The sequence below is a fragment of the Amaranthus tricolor genome, chromosome 13 (genome assembly GCF_026212465.1).
Source record: "Amaranthus tricolor cultivar Red isolate AtriRed21 chromosome 13, ASM2621246v1, whole genome shotgun sequence".
NCBI classification, from domain to species: domain Eukaryota; kingdom Viridiplantae; phylum Streptophyta; class Magnoliopsida; order Caryophyllales; family Amaranthaceae; genus Amaranthus; species Amaranthus tricolor.
This window is the reverse complement of record NC_080059.1, coordinates 404,734-427,853: the sequence shown is the minus strand read 5'-3', so window position 1 is coordinate 427,853 and position 23,120 is coordinate 404,734. Positions and strand designations below refer to the sequence as shown.

The 23,120-nt window shown below is 28.5% G+C and overlaps 1 protein-coding gene across 1 annotated transcript; it reads right to left on the bottom strand.

Moving 5' to 3' along the window:
• Positions 1 to 7,435: 7,435 nt before the first annotated feature.
• Positions 7,436 to 11,768, bottom strand: LOC130797628 (uncharacterized). Its single transcript, XM_057660297.1, has 8 exons — positions 10,396 to 11,768; positions 9,952 to 9,985; positions 9,604 to 9,831; positions 8,979 to 9,074; positions 8,839 to 8,904; positions 8,666 to 8,757; positions 8,506 to 8,553; positions 7,436 to 7,826 (listed from the first exon to the last, which is right to left on the bottom strand). Exons 1-8 carry the CDS (start codon positions 10,782 to 10,784, stop codon positions 7,709 to 7,711), a joined length of 1,071 nt encoding a protein of 356 aa, XP_057516280.1. The 5' UTR covers positions 10,785 to 11,768; the 3' UTR covers positions 7,436 to 7,708.
• Positions 11,769 to 23,120: the final 11,352 nt, after the last annotated feature.

Sequence of the window (23,120 nt, the reverse complement as noted above, 5' to 3'; positions counted from 1 at the left end):
GCGTAAAATGCGCGACTCCATCGCGGTCCAGTTGCGCGTTTTACGTGACCATACCGCAGTACGGTCGTGCGCGACTGAATGTTAGAAATTACTGTAAACTTTAAACGGTCGTCAATTCTCGTTTGATTGTCAGAATTGGGCATATAATATATCGTGAAAAGCTCTTTAAGTGTAGTTTCTAATGCCACAAACTTTGCGTTAATACAATTTTTCTATAAAAAATTATGCCCAAAAGATTGAACATGTATCAAATTTCAGCACAAACAAATTTTAAACGATCGTCATTTCTCGCTCGGTTATCTGAGTTGGGCATATAATATATCATTGGAAAGATATTGAAGTCCAGGTTCTAAAGCCACAACTATTACAGTAATGTGATTTTCCTATCAAAAGTTTCGGCCAAAAGAGTAATTATGTATCAAATTTCAACACAAAATATGCGATTAAGTTTATTTTCCGATTTCAAAAAACCATTTTCTTTTTTAAAATTAATATTTTTTATTTTAATTTAATATTATTAATAAATTTAGTTTAGTAATAATAATGGTTGATTTTATAATTAAATAGAATTAAGAGCATTTTAGTAATTTTATTAAAAAGGGTGGCGATATAATAAAAATGGTGGCGAAGTTTAAGGATTGGGTATTCGCCACCAAAATACTTCTATAATTTTTTTTTATATCTATAAAAAGTCAAATGAAAGAGATAGGGAAGAGTGGACTTTGACTGGTGCAAATCCCGCAAAGCTTTAGTAAGTTCTCTTCTGTTCTCTTTGGTACGTCTTTTTCATGTTTCCAATTAATCTTCATCTTCCATTAATTTGCAAAATTGTAATTTAGATTCGTTCTTAACCCTAATTTTTCTCATATATCATTGTTATCTACTTTAAGTCTTGTATTTTTTTAAAATTTCTATTCATATATTTTTGAAATTTTGTTTCGTTCTTTATAGTTTAGCAATTGCTTATGGTATCACGTTTCTTTAATCAATTATTTTATTCGTGTTGGGCTGATTCTTTCATGTGTGTGGATCTTTTTCGAGTTGATGAGTTTTTTCATTTTTCACTGTTAATTTGTTAATAGAACGTTAAAGTGTTCCTTCATTATTACTAGCACTCGAAATTATATTTTTTTTGGAGCAAATTTTTTGGCGAAACTTAAATATTTAACTGTAGTGATTGAGCATGGACGTGATTTGAGTACTTGAAGGTCGGTGGGACTTTCATTCATTTTTAAATGAAATAAAATGGGTTTAGCTTTAGTTTGCCAATTGTTTTGTTTGAAGTGTTATGAGGGCTCTGTACAACCATTAAATACATCACCCAAAATGATATTAAGTTACACTTAGTTTTGGGGGTCAAAAATTTTAAATTATGTACGTCATATATGCGTGTCAGCGTGTGTGGCAAGGTTTACTTAGGGCGTCACTCTAATACAAGCGAAGAAAGGTAAAGTTTAGGCGACATATATAAATTGTGTTGCCCAAAATGTTATATGGGTCACATTACTGTTGTCGCCCACAATAATATATGGGCCACATATAATAACTCTTGTCCTCCACATCCCACATTTACCCCTAAAAACTTAAAAATGGTAAAAATCCAATTTCTACCTTTACCAACCCCATCTAATATTCTAGCCTGCCATCTCCTAAAGTAAAACCCTAAAAACACAAAAAAAAATCTGTTTGCTTCTACTTTTCTTCTCCTACTGCACCACTCTTTTTCTCCATTCTCTACCACTATGTCGCCCGATTTCACCCACTGAGCTGCTATTACAGCTAGTTTTCAAGGTTTGTTTCCATCTTTTACGAAAAGAACTCAAATTATATGTATATACATATACAAGCAAATTATTTGCTCTTTTGTATAATTAGCATTATTATTATTATTATTATTATTATTATTATTATTATTATTATTATTATTATTATTATTATTATTATTATTTTGCAATAAAAAATTATGGATTCATGACAATAAGTACCCAAATAACACAAATATAGGTCATATTATAAAGTGATTTGTGGGCTACACATATAGTTGTGTCGCCCAAAACAACTATCTCTGGGCTACGCAAATAATTTTGTCGCCTAAACCAACAAAAAATGTGCAACAAACATTGTTATGTCGCCCATACATAAAAACTGACTATAGGCTGCCTATTGAAAGTGTCGCCCAAAACTCAAATATGGGCTACATGGTTATGTGTCGTCCAATGGAACGAACTATGGGTATCGTGGATCAAAGTGTCGCCCAAGCATGGGCGGCATTGATAGGACACACATGCCGCGTCACTTTTTAGATTTGTTGCCCTCACTTTGGGCGACACCCCAATGCTTTTTCTTGTAGTGTTAGGAGTTTATGGAAAAAATATGTGTCAATTAGCTGGTGTTATTTTCGTTGTTGATTCTTTGGAGTTCTTACCTAATTGCCGCTCAGCCGCTGAGTAATTGCTTATTCTGCTGTGAATTATGTTCTACCCCCTTTTGAACACTATTTCTGACTTCCTATTTGTTATCAACAAAGTACTTGTACGATATTCTAACTAAGGCTAGTGTTGTAAAGAAGAGGATTCCTTTACTCATTGTTTGCAACAAAACTGAGTAAGTGACTGCTCATTCAAAGGAATTCATTCGCAAACAATTGAAGAAAGAGATGTGAGCTTTTCATCTTGCCTTTGATTTCATTTTATAAAACTATCTATTTAAGCCTTTTGCTCTGCACAAGACGGAAAAAGATATTTGTATATAAAGGAACTCAATAGCAGGTTTCCGACATTGTAGAATCTTTTCTAGCGCTTCGCCTGTGATGCTTCAAATTGAATTTTTCATTCTTTATAAAATATTCTACTACTCTAATGCCATTATACCTAAAGAAAATTCATTTGGCTTCCATTGTTTTGTTCCTTAATTTGAAAGCGGGAACAAGGAAATAGAAAAATAAGTTAGAAACTGCTTGAATTGCCATTGCACTATTTTATCACTTTATTTTGAAAGTACGTAGTTTCAAATACTTCCATTAGAAAAGGATCACAAGAGTTAAGAACAACATGATGAATAGATATTTGCACGAGCATATGTCAATAGATACGAACGAACATAGGAGAATATATGTGAATAACCATTGCAATCGAGTTATGTAGTTGTTAATTAGTATTAAAGATACGAGTGAATAAACTGAGGATTGATTTATTTGGTTAATATGGGGACTCATATTGTTCGGATGGAGGCTTTGTCGTCATTATATCTTTAGCTATGTTCATTAGCTGCTAGGATGATGTATCATGAGAACAATGGAGTATCATACTACTAAAAAAAAAAAAAAAAAAAAAAAAAAAAAGGATATACATTTGATTTTTTTGAAGAAACCATATGACAAAGTATCAATATAATTATATGGTGGATTTTGGAAAAGATAGTATGTCAGATGAGGAAATTGGTATAGTCGAAGATGTGGTGTGTGGAAGTGCAAACCAATGTTAAAACATGATCAATGCAAGGTTTTCAAATCATAAATTAGTTTCCTCTATGAGATCTTTCCTGTTGTGATTAATCCAAATGGGATATCCAGAAATTCATTTTATGGTCTATGTAGTTCACTGAGGATATTGAATGGACAAAACCAGAATTGAGATCAATGCTAAGCAAGCCTTAGAATTTAAGGGTATAATAAATTATATTTCAAAGTTAGACAAAGTATATGGACTATGATTTTGGCACGGGGGATCATAGCAAACCAAAAATCGCCTTCTCGAGTGGACTCAAAATTTTCACCGAATTGCGGAGATATCAATCAAGATCTTGAGAACTATGTGGCTCAAATAGAGAGTGGCAGCCTAAATATTCTGCATTGGAGTCGTATCATTATAGGTAAAAGACAATTATATTGAAATCCCATTACACTAGCACTTGAATTTGAGTAAAAAATTTTGGTTTTTAGAGTAGATTATTGTAGAAGAATGATATTAGCTGATAGGTGATATGCTTATGTAACACCCCTGAATTTCCGACCCCTAACCAAAACCGTAAAAGACGGGACGAGATTCAGGTGTTACACAAAAGAAAAAGGAAAAGAATTTAGATAAACGTTAAATATTAACTTTAAAAAGGTGAGTGAAAATTTCGCAGCATCTCTTCTAAAAATTGAACATGTGGTAGAGCAATTAGCACAATAAAAACATTAAACTAATCTAAAGCATCATTGCCTTTAAAATCTCACACCACGGCGGAATGATTTGTCGGCTTCTCAAATTGACATGCCAAAGCATGGATTGTGGTTCCAGTGTCGACGCTTGCGTTTTAAAGACTTAACTCCTTAAAACCATATAGAGTTATAAACTATGCAGCGGAAATACAAATATACAAGGAAGGATACAAGGCCTCATAATAAAACATATACAACCAAAGTTTACAAAAGATAATAAGAGCTACAAGATCGAAAGATAACAGTATGACACGGGTTATTCTTCGAACTAGAAATCGTAAAGGAAGGGAGAAAATTTGGGTATTACGATTTACGTCAAGATGGATGAATGTACGCACAATTCAAAATAAAGATAAGAGTGTAGGAGACTCGTATTTTGAAAACAAAATAAGAGAAAACCATCTATGACTTTGGTCATCTTCAAAGAAAACAAATTCATTAGAAAAGTAAAAGGCTGAATTCAGAGAAGCTTAGATAATTATAGAAAATAATGAATGAAGAACTGAAATTTGCTGGAGCATATGAGAATAAGAATGAATGAAAGACAAGAATTTATATAAACGCTTGTCAAAGTGACTATTAATTGTAGATTAATACTAGTACAATAATAGGGCCAAACAAAGCGTAATCTAAGTCAAAGTCAATCCTTCATGTTGATTTGTATTGACTCATTTAGTCAATCTCAGATTATTAAGATCACAAGTTGTCTGTTGTATCTACACTTAATAATACTCTCAAATCAAGGCATTCATTAGAGAGTAGGTAAATAAATGTAGTTTTTTTTCTTTAAGCATTTGACTTATCTTTTTCTAGTTCTGTTCTTGTATAATAGTAAGTACATAACCCTCCGTCTCTTTAAATCTACAACACATTTGAATTTAGCGTCACATTATTATAGAAACGAAAGTAGTATGTTGCCTGAATGACTATCACCTCGTTTGAATTACATTAGAATGATTTGAATTTGAATTTGAACAGTTGAAATCCTACGTGAAAACTACATCAAATCATATTAATTTGATATGGGTAGTACTAATTTCGCACACAAAAAAGGAAAAGTTATCTAATTCAAATACACAATACTAACACTCGAAAGCCTATGGAAGATCCAAATAAACACCTAATTGTATTCCGATATATTAATTTTACTTATGTTTCCAAATGCTTGTATCAAATTTTCCAAAAGCTGACATAAGAAAGTGCAATGGGGCAAAATTTTGTAATGGATTGAGCATTATCTAAAAGTTTTACTTATTGCTTAAAGCAGTTAATTACAGAAAATGGTCAATATCTTGAAAATAGATTTTTTTTTTTTTTTTTTTTTTTTTTTTTTTTTTTTTTTTAAATCATCTGACTGTCGGTTGGAGTCTGTAAAGAGTAATTAATTAATTACATGATTACTTCACTAGTTGCATAAAGTGCTATATTGGTTTCCACTGTTTGAGTCTTTAAGCCTTTAACATCATGATTTCATATGAAGAATTTTTACACTGCACTAAAATTGTTGCATATTCAAAGCATCACAATTGAATGCTACATAAATAATATATATACTGATTTTGGTCCTGCTTTTAGTGTTCATTACCAATTTACCATTAATAATCACATTTGTTAGAAGTTAAAGGTTTGAGTCTTATTAATTTTATGTTTCGTTATGCTCTTTAAAATTGGTCAAAATTTTAAAATAACTCTATATTATTTAACTTTTTCTAAAAAAAACATGATTATTTTATGCTTGTACATTTAGGTTCTTGTATGATAATTTGCATGGTAAACCATTCAAAAATTGTATCCTTATACAGCTATGTAGTATAAATTCTTTTGTAGTACAAAAGCATCGTAACATGATACATAAGAAGTCCTTTTGGAAGGTTCTGAGCATGTTTAACATATTTAATCATATAGGCCCAAAAGATTAAAGGTTTTAATATTAAATATTAAATTATGTAGTATATATTAAGTGTTTAAAAATATAAAATTATTAAAAAAATATAATTTTTTAAATTAAACAGGACTTTTAAAGAATTTTTCAATTTTTACTCCACCCTTATAGTTGTGTACTACTAGTATAAAGCAGGCACTAGGCAGCAGCTCGAAACTCTTACATCTATAAGTATAACCTTTATTTTTCTCCTACACCAATATAAGAGAATCCTTGTAAAGCAAAAATTACAGGACATATATGGCCCAATTTACCATCATTTGGCACTTTAGTTACCTATCTTCACTAACATTGAGCATCAAACTTTCATAATATAATATGCTCTATGATTGGATTTTCTTCTTTTAGCCATACCTTATACAACTCTGGTTTTTGACCCACCTCAGTTTTCATAAGATTTTTCTAGTCTTCAGTTTGAGAACTTGTTATGATGAGAATCTTGTTATCTTTTTGTTTTATAGAGGCATCCATTCAGATGTTTTATCAGATTTTGAGTATGATGCATAAAATTTAATAATGTTTAGCTTTTTAGTGCGTTATTAATTAATATGTCAATTAAGCTCATTTTTATATATAATTTATCTTGAGTAGGGTTCAATCATATTTAGATCAAGCCTATTGAATTAGAACAGTTCTATTTTCGTATCAGATAACTTCAACGCTCTCATACTAAACTAAAAGGATCTTATTTCAATGTCATCAAGTGACATTCATATAGAAAAACTATGTTAACTTTAATTTATTCAATATTTAACCTCTAATTAAATTACTATTCTGGAGTATAGAATCTTGTTTTAGTTGGAATAATTATTTCTTTTCAGATAAAGTTATAGGTTCAATTTTTACCTAATTCCTCTCTCCCCGCATAGAACCCTGTAATAAAAAAGTTACCTTCTTGAACAGTAAAAGAATCTGATTCCACTTTATTTGATCTACTTTATCTAAATAATTCCATAGCTTCAACTTCAAGTTTCAGTGATCCATCCATGATCCATACTTAAAGTTTCTGCCAATTCTTAAATATAGTTACAGTCCTTAACGCGCCAAAGAACAACGTACAGTAATTATGTGTTAGGAGTACTTTAGATAACCTACCTTTTCTAAGCTAACATGCAACAATACAACAAGCTATATTGAGTTTATTTTTTTATTTTCATCGATTTCTTTTTAATAGCTACAATTCTCTCGAAAAATTCTAATATAAAACGGAGAAGTTTAGCTATGAAAAAGAGACTTTTGAGAAATAATAAGTACCTTAGCGTTATTTTAAAAGAAAAAAGAAAAGTATATTTTCATCTGAATTTACATCTTTATACAAAAACTATATATATAACACATATAATTCTTCCATTTTGTTTTACATGAATGGTTTTCACTTAAACAATCACCAAAAAACAAAACTTGTCAATGAATTTAACTTCAAATATCTAATGACATCATGTATGTTTAGCTCTAAAATTTCTACCTATCCTTTACCTTTTAGAAAAATGAAAAAAAAAATGTTCAAAATTATGAATTTTTTTGGGGGATTTATTTACACTGGACAAGATTTGTTATGTTGATCATTGGGAGCATTGGTAAGACTGAGGAAAACATCTTGACCATAGATTATGCTTGAGCTTTATTATCAAGTAGAAGATCCCATAGCATGGGAAATGCATTATTGCCACTGAAGAATACCTACATCCACCAAGCCATCAATTGAGTTTATTAGAACTCATCATAATACCATTCAAGATGTAATACATTGCCAAATATTGTATACAATCTAATATGTCACACTTTAAATTAGAACGAACAACTATATTATGTTACCGTAATATTATTAAGTGACTTCCATTCACTTAATTAGTTGAGATTAAGTGAGATTTAAAAGGATCCATTTTGCACAATGTTACCCCTTATATAAACAAGGAAGGTTATTTTGAATTGGACTTTGATAACAAACACACACTATTTACAACTTTACATAAATAAGTACACATGATTTAATAGTTTGAAATAGACCAAAATATATACATGAAAATGATACCTATCCAAATTCATGTAGAAATAATACTCGCTCCTAATCACTTTACTTGTCCCATTTACTTTTTCACACTTGTCGAGGTAACATTTTGACTTTTAATATCTCTAATTATGCTTAATCAAAAATTAAGAAAAGTTCATATTAATAATCCTTACATTGAGACGAATACAAGAAAACCCTACTTCACTATATTTTAACTTATAGATTAAGAATAAAATACAAATTAAAAGAGATTCGTAAATAGTGATAAAAAGTAAATGGAACAAGTAAAATGAATAGGAGGGAGTAATATACAAATCTAAAGAGGGTAAGGATCAAGAAGATGCATACCATAAGGGAGAAAATGAGGAAGATAAGTCCAAAAATGGATATGGCCACCTATTATAACGTTTTTTGTATGAAAAAGACCCATTAGATGATGAGAAACACAAGGAAAATCTTGTGCTTAATGAAGAGTCATAATGGCAAAAGAAGGATTATAATGACCTACCAAATTGATATACAAGCATGAAGAACCCATTGAAAAATGACAAAAAATGCTGTCCAAAGGATGAAATATGCCATCCGAAACCAAGGAAATCTCTGAAAGTGAAATTCATATGTATTAGTGATAAAAATTTTGCTCATAATGAGGAAGAAAATGTGGAGTTATAGATTGCTTACCAAGCAATTCAAGGCGGTATCGCCGAGCAAGAAAATAAGGTTGATTGAGTGCATGTTTATGAGGAACTGTTAAATGTAGAAAATGAGAACTATAGCAAATTCAGAGCCACCAGTTTTAACCAGAGATATTGTTTACTTACAAAGTTGAGATCATAGTTTTTGGTTGTGTTTGCGAGAAATGGAACAATTATGAACCAAAATACACAATCTGTGAGCATCACAGCCCCTGCATTCATCTGTTTCAACCAGCATATCAAGAAATATTCGTTAGAAATACTACTCAAGACATACAAAAATAACTATGTAATCAAGGGTCAAACTCTATCGGAAGCACTGTTACAAGAGTTAGGTTGCATATAGCCGTATTCCCTTGTTTTTACAAGGACCACCTTAGCCCCACTTAAACAAATCTCAGTTAATGACATTGATTGATGTAATTTTTCATGTTTCAAATATAATTATACAATCAATAGTCAATCAAAATTAGTTTTTCCTAAGCCAACATACATCCAAAACTCCCTTAACCTTAAGAACACATTTAAATATATCGATGGATACAAAAATAATTATGCAATATAAGAGCCCCTTAGAGCGCAGCATACATAATTTTATATACACTAAACAACCTCACACAATTTGCTAATCACATGGTGAATTGCAAATCGAAAAAATCATTTTGAGTAAAGCGCAAATTCTGAAGGCAAATTAGCTGGAAAATTAGATTACACCTTACACTAATCTTCAAACTATTATCATTCTTCTTACCTGAAAAATGATTTGGAAGACATAACACCAAAAACCAGCAATTGGACGAGGATGATCAATGACTTGTTGAACACTAAAAGAAGTTTTAAATGCATTTGGAGTTCCAATATTTGTAGAAAACAAAGAAGTGCCTGTTTCTGCATCAAGCCCTTGATCATTATGAACTCTATCACCACTTATTTTCTGATGATATTCAAAACACCCATACATTGATAATACAGCTCCTAACTACAAATTAATACCAATCAAGAAATGCATCAGTATAACTTCATGTAATTGAAGATATTAAAGACACAAAATTATTGAATTATGAATTAGAAGAAACATAATAAATTCTGAATCACCTACCCCAAAATATATTGTGACTAGAGTGAAAGTCCACCTGCCAATCATTACAAATGCTCATTAATTAACATCATCATATAACAAAATTTAATCCACATAAATAATTATTAGACCGACCCTTATCTTTTGAAATCAAAGCTATCACGGTTATTGTATATAACAAATTTCACTAAAAATGTACCTAAGAGTATACGCATGCATGATGTAATTTATCACAATGTATCTAGTTTTCCCATCACCACTATCATTGATATTGAGTAATGGGTATACCTATTCACTTATCTGTTTCATTTAATTTGCTATATTAGTTATTTAAAAGTACTAAAATGAATAGAATCTATCAATATTAATTGTAAACTCACAAAATGATAGAATAAACATTGAGAATGACAAACTTTATTTAGTATGAAAAATTGAAAAAAAAAATTGTAAATTTGATGAACTTACTGAGTGTAGTAGTAAAAAATGGAGGCACCATCATAAATTGCATTGACAATAAGAAGAATCAAGAGCACAAAGAAACCACAAACTCTGAAAGCTAATAACCAACCAGGATGAATTCCTCTAAGACAAGGCATCCAAACTTCATCAGCATACAATATTCCAGGATTTTCCTGTGTTATTCTTCCGCTTTCGCTTTGAATGCTACTAGTAACAACATTATTATTATTGCTATTAGCTGTTCTTGTAGGATGTCTTGGACCTTCATTTCTTGATATAAGAAATGAGGCAAAAATCATGGAGATTAATACCCAAATTGCACAAAGTAGAACCCTCCAATTCAACCAGTATTTAGAATTTGATGTATCACTTGTTGTTCCTGTTAAATCACCCATTATTAGTGGGATTTAACTTTATAATCTCAGTTTAATTCACTGTTAATTAATATGATTAAGGGAAATTTTTTTGTGGGTTAATAAAGAATATGATGTAATGATAATGGTGTTAAGGGGTTGAGCGAACCAATGAAAATTTGGGTTTTTGATAACCCACAAATTAAAGAAAGGATTTTTGTACTTGTTTTGTTTTGGTTATGGAGAAATTGACAAAAAACCTAGAAGAGAATCACTACAAAAAAAAAAATTTAAAATTTGGGGGGAAAATTAAACCGAAATTCAAGAATATAGAAGATAACAAAAGCAGGGGATTGAATAAGGGAGTTTTTCAATGTCATGAACTTTGGAAGTAGAAGAAATCAAGAACATTTAATGTTTAACAACCAAAAGTTTGAGACAAACATTCAACATTTTGAGCTAAAACATGAACATAGAAGGAATAAAAAAAAGTTTTGAAATAACAAAAAAAAAAAAAAAAAACCCAGAAAAGATCAACTTAGGAAAACTAGAACAATGATGAAACATGACCAGAAAGTTGGCATTTTTGTAGTAAGAATACTATATAAGCTTGTAAAAATTAAGGTTTATTTAATCAAATTTCCAAGAAAATATGTGGGGTTTATGGGAAAAACGAGTGTGTACTCTATATGACTGAAAGTACCAAAAACCACATGAGTTTGATTGTGAACGGAGGAAAGATTCCAACTTTAAAAGGTTTTATTAAATTAATTATTTTTTTGGTATAAAAAGTTCATACATGTATAATATGGAACATTTTTTGGGGATATAACTGTTTTTTGGTATTATGAAGAAGAAGAATAAGAAAAAAGAATAGTATACTTATACACCAAAAAGCTCTTAATTGTAAGGGAAGGAAAGGCTTAGATACTTGCATGGAAAAGCAAGCTAAAGATGGTCATGTTGATTGTGTGCAAGGAAGATGCTTTGCTTGTTGCTTTTTGGTAATTTGGGTGAAAAAAAAAATCACAATTTTGAATTAAGACAAGAATAAAATGGAGAATATAGAGGAAGACAATTGAGGATTATATGCTAAATGCCAATTACAAATATCCTTACTGAACAAGTTTTTTTTTTTTTCTTTTTTGTACATTTACCATAATTTATAAATAAAACATTCTATAATTTGTACTTAGAAGTATTATTTAAAACATCAAAAATTAATAGTTAACTTAGAAGTATTATTTAAGAGATTAAAAATTTTACATTTTTACATTTTTACTTCTTGTCTATGTGATTCATCAAATTAACACATAGCTAGTGAATGACTTCACACTCTCACATATACTTTCTCTTCTTCAAATAAGTTCATATACTTCTTATTATTACGTACTTAATAAATGCACCATTTTAATCTTTATTATTTTTATTGTGCATAAATCAAAAATATAAAATGTTGATATTATAATTATAAAATTTATATTATAAATTGTTAATACTATGACATTAAAAATTATAAAAAACTAATATTACATAAAAGTACTAAGTATATTAATTGATAATTACGAATCTATAATTCTACAATGTTTGCTATATTGTTAATTTACAATGTTTCACTTATTCATATTTACATTTCTAAAATAGCAATGGAAACATATTTGCTGTCCTCATTTCGATCATTTAATAACTCACCATGCATATTTCTTTATTTTCACTCATTCCATCCACCCATTTAGTTTTTTTTTTTTTTTTTGCTTCTATTTACTATGAATAGAATTTTTAATAAGTGAAATGTCTTAAATGTAACAAATTATATTACCAATATAAAGATGCTTGGACCACAAGCTTCTTCCCAAGTAGAAGTATCAACTCTTCTTTTCAGAAAAAAGCACTATTATTAGTTAAAGAATAAATGGATTGTCACAATCTCTATATGTGCATGCAAATTAAATACTCTTGCATTGGTTACTCCTCAACCTCAAGCATATGATATCTTGTCACCTTTTCTTTCTTCAAATTAAATAACCAGCCTTAATACTCTTTAAGAGAAAAACAAGGTATAGTACGTACAAGTAGTTTTTATTTTTTGGAAAAGAAAAGATGTTTTATAATTGTATAATAGATTCAGTGAAAAAGATAATTACGTAAGAATTAAATTTAATTTTTTTAAAAAAATAATTGTTATTCAACTGAAATAAGACTCGATTTTTAGGAACTGAAAAAAATCGTAAATACTTTCTAAAAAATGCTTTATATGCGCTAAAATACTAACCTTTATACTCAATTTCTCGCCCACATCCCACATTTAACGATAAAGGCAAATACTAAAGCCTGCCAGTTTTCTTTGATTATCATAATTTTATAATATGGAGTAAGAAATAGTTGTGATTTAATAATTGAGTAAAATAAATATTGTAGTTGTATGACAAGCTTTGAAAAAGATAAAAAATGAAAATATAAGTGAATGGAGTACTAATAATTGAGTAAAAAATTGTTGTGTAATAAGTGCTAACTTTTGAAAGTCATGTGTCATACTCATATTCATGGTTTTTCATTAAAACTAAAGAAATGTATATTTGAAGTTCTAAAATCATGTGTTAGATTGTGGATAGGATAAGGCCATAAGGGATTACTTGAGCATTGACATTTAGTTGAAAATTTAGCACTTTAAATTATTTTTTACTGTGTAAACTCTTATAAAAAGAACTATTTATACTATACACTAAAATTGTCTTTAATTCTAATAGCGTGTGTTGTAATCATATGGTAATCATAAAAACAAAAATATAAATATTCATCAACAAATCAGCTAATATGTGTTTTCATTAATATATAAGCAACATATTTTTCATGATAATTAGAAACTTATTCTCTAATATAGATAATTTTTAAAAATATGATATCAATTTGATTTATTTATAAGAAGCTGATAGTAGTAATTGAAAAGATATCACGTACATGTATGTGGGAAATTAAGCTGATTACTTATAAATATGAAGTATTTTCAAAAAAAACAAAAGTGGATATGAGGTTTTGAGCAAGAAAGAGTCACAACAAAAAATAAAAAAGAGAAAAATAATTAAATATGAAATTTATCGTATTGGATCTTTACGGGTCATGTCAAAGCAGGTTATGTGTATAATGCTCCATGTCTTCGTATGCCGCTTGTGACACATAATTGGTTACATAATTATTTTTAAAAAATTTTGTTTTACCAAAATTGGTTACGAAATGGCAAGTCTAGAATATTATGTGACGAACCGATATTAGTAACTATATATCGTGTCGTGTCATGTTTAAATTACGGTGAATGTGGCTCGCATGTGGACTAGTGTAGTGATTAGTGGGACTGGACCATGTCGTGCCTTGGTCCACGTGTCAGCCTAACCATGACCATGTCTAGTAGATTTATCATTAGAAATGGATTGATCAGATATGAGAAATGAGGAGACAGTTGTAGAAATGGTACCAAAAGGGCAAAAAGGGTAGGGTTGAAGACATAGCTGCCAATTACTGGCTCATGCAACAACCCTGTTGTGCTCTGTCATCTGTGTTAGCTGCCTTGTAAGTTGTACTGTACTCGCACAATTCTGTCTTTTTTACTTTGTGCCCATGTATTTTTAGCATCTAAGGTGCCACTGTGTCACCTCTGTATTGTTCAATGTTCGTAAGTTGGTATAAACCAAGGTTGTTATTTAAAAGTTGGCAAATATGTTACCTCATAAGTCATAATGCAGCAATTACACAAGTACTCTAAAAAAAGTGTTTTGGACACTTAAATAAAAGTTAACTTATAAAATAAATAGCACGTAACTTAATCTTTTAAAAACAAATTGATTTTAAAGTTGGGATTTTTCAATATTATTTAAAAGAACGGATTTTTATTGGTAAATTACTTATAAAGCGGAATTTTTTATTTAATCTTTCTGAAAAAAGTATTATAAATTGGTAACACAGCTATTTATTTTTTAATTTTATTTTCTGCTATAAAGAAAGTCATTAGTCATTACCACCAAAACAAAATAACACGCATAGAAAGGTAACGTATATTCTCTCCATCCCAAGGGATTAAATACAAATGAAACGGCCATACAAGACATATGAAGAATACAAAGTATACTACATTAAGCATTCATCTGTCTTTAACACGTTTTGTTTCTTGGCTTGTCTAACAAGCTATTAAAAAATTGAGTGATGGAAAATTTTAGCGGAAATTCTCAGAACTTGCTTAATTAGAATCTAAACCTGGGGTCTTGGGAATACTCCATACTGAATACAGATACAATAACCTTGCTGCCCAAGGAAATATTGCCACATTTCACATCTGTCAAGTGGGTCCATTAATTTGCTTTTCAACAATTAAATTTTCCCTATTTTAATACAATTATACTCCTTCATTCCATATAAATTCACAACAAATATTAAATGACATAAATATTAACATTCAGATTCATTGGATTGATAATATTAAAAAAAATATGAGAAAGATTGTATGATTTGGATAAAAAAAAGTGGTGGGAATATTTCTATAAAACTAAATTGATACACGAAAATAGAAAATATTGCAAAATTATAACAACTTTAAGAGTATTTATAATTATATATTACCCCTTTTGGCTTTTAAAAATATTAGTATAAAACTATAAATAAGATTTTCAAAGATATGTAATATTCAAATTAATTTAATCATTTGTTTTTACTAAATTGTATGATATGATTTAAAAGGTTTAATTTTGATATTTAAATTATATAATTATTTGTTTTCAATGTTATGTAAATTATATAACCAATAAAATCATTACATCTTGTCGAGCTCCATGAGAATGATACATGGAATTTTCCAATTTTTTTAATAGATGGTATAATAAGATAGTTTTAATACAAATATAATAATTATGAAAAATGAGGGGCTATGGTGAATAAATAATCTAATTTTGTGAAAATTCTCTGACCTTAATTAGAATCTAAAACAAGTTCTAATGTTTGTAGCTTAGTATACTTATACTTCCAATTAAAGCTAATCTTGTATCACTATTAGAATGACTTTGTCGTATGTGGAGAAATTTGGGTTTGTTACATCCAACTAAGTGTGGCAACAAATTAGGCGTGAAGCAATCAAATAACAAATATATCAAATTTCATCCAATAAACAAATATCAAAGTAATGAAACCATCCAATTAACGCTTCATTCATACAAATCAATTTAAGAATCCTATAAATATCAATGACTTATTATAATATAAAAATATTGATTTGTAATTCGAAAAAGATCTAATTCAAAAAATTTGACTAAAACTAATCATATCCTAATATGATCAAGCTGCCTTATATTTAGTTAATTTGGACTATCAACTCATCTCATTTAAAATTGTCTCATTTAATTGGATACATATACTTAATTAGGTTAATTTTTGTATTTTGAAATAATATTTCTTAATGGACGCATTAGAAATTTTATATTAATTATACATTATAAGAATAATTAATTTTTATAAATGAAATGAAGGAATAATTTAAGAGGTATGTTAGAAAATTGATGGGTGGTGACAATTAGCATATTCGCATTTTATTCTTGTAAGATTTCAAATAAAGTAAATATCTAATAAGGCAATGAGTTGAGGAAGTTCGGTACAAGAACATATGGTTAACCACAAGCCCAAGCCCAAGCCCAAGTAATCCTTGGACAAGCTCTGGAAAGTTTTTGACCCAAATTATATAAGCAGCGCATTACAAAAAAATCAAAATGTACTTAATACGTTTTGATCCTCTAGTCGTTTATTTCGTTGGGGTTGAAGATTTACATTTGTTTAATTTCGGGTTAGTTGCTTTATAATATTATGTATATTTTTTATTTATATAAAGATGCACACAGTGTTTGCTATCAAGGGTCAATTGAAAACAACTTTTTTATTAATGTTATTACTAATAAGGGGTAATATGATGACGATGATAATGAAGACACCTAATAAGAAGTAAGATTGTGTGCATCTGACTGCCTCATACCCCACCATAAGTGGTACCAACTTAGTAACGTTCGGATATAATAGAACTGTCTTAATATGTAGAGCATCTACATGTTGAGCAGAAAGTTATGAGTTCGACTCCTACTGGGCGCAGTTATCAGCTGGGGGGTTTTTTGACTGCGCGCATCCTCTTTAATTCCTCCTTGAGGGGAACATGTATGGTTTGTTCGCATCTTTTAAGGAAAAAAACCCTCTACTCGAATCCTGTCTTGTGCAGAATATTAAAAATGTCCTTTACCTTTTACTTTTTGTTGTAGTTATTCCTCTGCTCAATAGTTAATAGCATCACATGCACACAAAGCACATAAACAAACAAGAAAAAAAAATAGGAGGGAAAAATAGAAAATGTACCTTGGAATTGAAACAATGGAGCCATTGAGGAATACAAATAATGTATGAAACGTAGTCGTTTAATTAACTTCTTAAACACCAAAAAGCTAGAAGATTAATTCCAATTCAATCATCTAAAGGAATGAGATTTTTTGCTTTAATTAGTTTGCACCAAAGGAATTGTGAGGGGATGTGGCAAAGGTTTTTATACATGAATCACTAAGAGAAGATCATGCTAGGAAGTTAGAAGTCACATTCTTAATTAAAGACGACCAGAAAAAATTGGGTGTTGAAGAAAACCATAAATAAGAAATAAATATTGTTCGACATAATTACTTGTAGAATTGTTTTTATTTCCTAGTTTTATAAGTGATTGATAATTGTGAATTAGAAGCTATTAATTAAAAATTTTAAATACAATGCTCCACACAAAGTAGATATAAATGAAAACATTAAAATACGTGTATAAAATAGTATTCTTATAAAAAAATAATAATAAAAGACCTGCTAAAAAACTACACGCATACATTATTATTGATTATTATTAGTATAATTTATGTTAAAATACGAGTTACCTAAAAAAATATATTGAACACATTCATATTTATTTGTCTATTTGATTTTCTTACAAGAGGCAGATTGGAATATGTTTTCTATTTTAATTGAAAAACAAGATAAAAAATAGATGGATGAAAAATATATATATAAGTGAAATAAAAAGAGAATAATAGATAACGTTATTGTTAAAAGGAAAATGTGTAATAATCAAAAAGTAAATAGCAAACTTTGATAAAAAAAAAAAAAAAAGAAGAGAAAATATTTAAATTGTACTATTATTAAATACGGCAAGAATTCCAAACAGGTTTAATTTGCATGTGTAGAGAAATAATTTCCGAGACGTTCAGCGTAGTAATTTTGGCTTGAGTTCGATGTAAGAGACGCAAGTTTTATTATTAAAGTTTTACCTGACTAGAAGAAAAGTACTCATATTGTTTGGCCTCCTATAGTAAACGTTTTAAGCAAATTTTCATATGAAATGGTGTTACTGTAAGATCATTTTAAGTGGGTTGGCTTAATATATATTTATTTTTAAAGTGATGATTTTTATAGTCTTAAAGTTATCATGTATAACCTTAAAGTGATCACTTATAATTTCAAAGTGATCACTTAAAAAAATAGGCTTACTTATATGAACGCATCTCGTGGTGAGATCGACTTGCGCAGTGCATTTTATTGATTCTACAAATTTTTTAGATTGAAGTTTATACCTAACTAATCATGTGTGGTCTTTTATAGTAAAAATTTGATTCCTCTTATTCTTTTCATTTATTTGTTTATTTTTTAGTTTTATATTTTATTCTTAATTTATATTTAAGAATTAAAAGGAATAATGAAATATTTTATTATTCGTCACATTATAAACTTTATTACAATTAACTTCTAATAATTTATTAATATTAACTTTTTAAAATTTTTAATTATTTAATTATGTGCGGCTCAACTAATAAGTGTTGAATTAATACATGATGAATAGATGAGCAAGCATAAAATAGGAATGAAATTACAGTAACAAAAGATCCGATTTTCATAATATCTTAATTTGGATTAGTGTTAGTCTTTTCCCCTGAACAATCGTTATTGGCGACTGGGGAGTAGCTTAATAAATACCTAATGTAAGCCTTATATTGTGGAGGTACAAAATGCATGCCGACCACCCAGACATGATCAATGAATAAGTATATATAGTTTATTGTTCATTTACCATAAAATAAGGAAGATGGTAGAAAGGGACACAACTGAAAATAACAAATTAGAGTTTCTTTACGTTCTTTTTTTTACAAATTTTTATGAGAGACGATTTTTTTGAGATAATTTTTAATTGGGCCAACATATAAAGGAAAATATAGAGTAAAAATAAGATTAAATTTTAATGGGTTGGACTTCAAAGACGTCTCTCAAAGAAATAATCTCTTAGGAAACCGAGTTTTTTTTTTTTTTACTTTTCCTTCTTGTTTTTGGCTCTTTTTTTTTCTTATTTTTGGTTTGTACAAATAATAATTAAATACATGCTAAATGATAGGGAAATTGGTTTATTCCGTTCGGGTTGAATTTTAAATTTATTTCGGCTGGTCTTAGACGAGACGGCCTCATAATGAGACCGTCAATTTAGTCCGGCCAAATTCGCGCATGTAACCATCTAGGCATTTTTTTTATTTTGGCATTTTTCAATTTTGATCTTAAATATATCAATTTTCAAAATTGATACCTTTGATGTCAAAATTGATAAATGCCCTGAAAATTAAAATGTTGTTACACGCAAATTGGATCGTTCAAATTGACGGTCCCATTATGAGACCGTCTCGTCTAAGTTTTTTTGAATTTATTTTTAGAAAAAAATGAATCAAAAATGTCATTTTAATTTAAGTTTTTAAAATTTTACTTTACAAATATTATTTAAAATTTTTTATCTTCAATTATATTTCGTACATGCAAAATCATTCAATATACTCTAAAACACTTTGTATCGTGAGTAGGGTATTCAACGGGCCTGTTTTGAAAAGGGTTTAATAAGAGATGAAAACAAATCGGGCTGCCTACTAAAATTAAAATGGAGTGGATTAGCTTAATAAGAGACGTAAACGAGCTTATGTAAATAACAAAATTGATAAATGATTTAATTATTACAAATGACAATGTCGATGAGGATTATTAATATTTCCACAATTTAATTATTATAAATTGTTTAATGAGGATTATAACAATTTCTTGTAATAAAAACAAGTCGGGGTAGACTTGAAATGGGCTAATTACATATGAAATGGTCTTATACAAAACAAGTTATAATATAAAAGGACCATTATCCAATCTGATCCATATTTACTTAAGTTCAACCTCATCCGTATGCAGCCCATTGAATACTTGTAATTGTGAGAGAGGGTCTCTACTGACCCTCACATGTGGCACAATATTAATAATTGAAAAACCAAAAAAATAGCACATATTTATTACAACCGTCTCACTATGAGACGATCTCTAAATAAGAAGCCCATAAGCTGAAAGTTTTTATTATTAGGCTATATAATTTAAGTATGAGGCATCTCTCACGGTGAGAACATCTCATACAAGAATTTGCATATTTATTATTTTTTGTTTTTTAGGGGTTTAAAATTCAATCGTTTTAATTTTTTTTTAAAGTCGAATTGAATAAATCTATTAACATACACTCTTAGTTGAGACCGTCTATAATAAAGACATCTTATATTGGGTCGGCCCACTTTTCAATTTAAAAAAATAAAAAAAATAAAAACAAAAATAAACTGAAATACGTGTAAAGTAATCAGACATTCACATTCCATCGGAAACTTTTCAACTTCCATTCCTCTTTTCTGACAAAACTCCAGAAACTACCGCAAAATAATAACCCTTTGAATTTCAGTCTTCAATCGCCATTTTCGACCATAAAGCTTTTCATTTGCGTGCTTAGTTCCTTGATTTCATCTTCAACATTTGCTTAGTTCTCATCAAAGGTATGCATCTTCTCCATTTTCGTTTTATCAATCTTTCATTTTTGTTTTTTTTTTCAATTTTTTTTATATCTTCACCATTGAAAATGATTGTAATTATAAATGTCCAATATTCTGATTTTTTTTATTTTAAGCTTCATCAATGATAGAAAACAATTATGTTGAAGAAGACAATAAAATTGGGACTAAAGAAGGAACGTAAGTTGGTGTTTAACCTAATTAAAGTTTGTAGTTTAATATTTTAAATTTGTTTGTTTTTCGATTTTACTTGTTCTTGATTTTAGGGTTTAAAAAATGGAAAAGATAAGTGATGATGCTATCTTGACTTATCTTTTCCATTTTTATAGTAACCCATGATGTTCATCACTTACACAACCTATCACCATTTCTTTACACAAGCTAACCTTCTTCTACACTCCAAACTCTTACACATTCACTTACACACTCTAACTCTTACACATTCATTAAACAAGTTGACCTTCTTCTATACTCCTAACAGTCTTTTTCATACAATCTAATGAACTACAAAGTTGCCCAAATCCATTTTAAATACCCTCCTTAATCACGAGATCACTTACACCACCATCATCAAATCTTTTTAACATTTTTTCTTATATTTGCACTTCATTAAAATCTTACTACCTTAATACCTTTATTATTGGTTGAAGAAATTCAAGAAGATGGAGCTTAGAACACTCTTTATTTAGCTTAAACAATCATCATTATGGAGCATTATTGGGTTATTACTTTGGGTACTTAATGTATCATTATCTTTGGAGTTTGGATTTAATTATTTTGGAAGCTTAGAAGATCATCATTATTTTGGAAGTTTGGATTAATTGCATTATTATCTATCTTAGAGGGTCTTATTTCTTATTATTTTCCTAATTAGTACTAATTCTTGGTGTTAATATGGTATAACTTCTTACCCTACTCTTTTTGTGGAATTTTACATTATATTTACTTTATAATATGCAAAGTATGAAATATGCTAATATATTTTAGTAGGAAGTTAGTTTAATGAAATTATGACCAAGATTATATTAAGTATGTGTATACTATAAGCATTTTTTAGTATGTTAATTTAATAATCTTTGAACAATTAATTTAATAACCTTTGAACAAGTTTAGGAAGTTGAGTGCAAAATTATATTCTAGTGATATTAAGTATGATTCATGTTATAAACTAGTGTTAGTATGTTTATGAGTTATGTGTTACAGTAGGAATGTTATTATATTTAAGAATTTTTATTTAGAACTTTATTTAATATGTTTTTGTTAGCCTTCAAATTAGTTTATAAGTTTGTAAGTTATTTTATGAACATATTTTTTATTAAGTATGGTTATATTAAGAATATTGTTATTATACTATATTTTGAGATTTAAGTTTATCCTTAAGGTTATAGTAAATTTCTAAGTTATTGCGTAAAGTTTTTATTTTTGTAAGTAGTTATGTTAATTATTTAAATCTAAAATTTAGTATGATAAATTAAATTAAGTCATTCTTTTTATGTGAAAAGGGCTCAAAACACTCACAGGCCATTCGACCACTATCATATAAAAAAAGAGTTTGATTTACTAGTTTAAATTATTACAGCTTTTTTTGTGATAATAATAAAATAACAATTTAAAAAGACATTTTTGAAAATTTTTTATAAGTTATTAATAATTAAAGTGTTTTTCTTGAATATATGAGATTTCATAATAAACGTAACTTCTAATCACGAATTAGTACAAAATACTTTATTTGCTAACTATTTGACCAAAATTTATGTAAAATGATATAAAAGTATTTGTAGTATACTCGCCACTCAAACTATGTGTGAAATATTAATTTTGTGAGATCACAAGTTTTACTTGTTTTATAACTAGAAATATTGACTTTTGTGAAAATTATAAGTTTGACTTGTTTTAAAACTAGAAATATTAATTTTTGTGAAATTGTAAGTTTTATTTGTTTTATAACTAGAATGTTGATTTTTGCAAACTTAATAAGTTTACTTATTTTTCTAAACATGAAATATTGATTTTTTGGTGAATTTGTAGAATTTTGGAAACTTATCTAAATGATGCAATTTTAACTTGAATTTTAATTAGAATATTTGATTTTTTTAGAGAATAAAGTTTTATTTATTGTAAAGTTGAAAATGTTGATTTTGGGAAGTTATTTAAAGAGAAATAGATTTTAGTAGCTAGTTGTGGAAAATATTAACTTGAAAACTATTCATAGAATATTAAGTTATTAGTGTGAATTTAGCGAACTATTAAGAATAAAGTTATACATAAAATTTAAAGTGTAAAAATTTAATAATGAATTATAAAGACATAAAGGTTAATTTTACGTTATGATTAAGAATTTTATTAAATAAAAGAGGTTATCATATAAGTTGATCAAAGTCAAAGTCAAATTGTAGTAATAAAAATGTGATGTACTTGTGTGAATGAATATTGATTGAATGATCCTAATTGTAAGGTAATGTCGAACCATGGACCCGCATTT

Bases quoted from the DNA above. Each gene is read 5' to 3' on its own strand.
- LOC130797628 (XM_057660297.1), bottom strand. From the start codon at position 10,784: ATGGGTGATTTAACAGGAACAACAAGTGATACATCAAATTCTAAATAC. The intron at 9,832-9,951 runs GTAGGTGATTCA...ATTAATTTGTAG, and splicing joins TAGTCACAATATATTTTGGG to TTAGGAGCTGTATTATCAAT. The intron at 8,758-8,838 runs GTAAGCAATCTA...TTTCACTTTCAG, and splicing joins ATACCGCCTTGAATTGCTTG to AGATTTCCTTGGTTTCGGAT.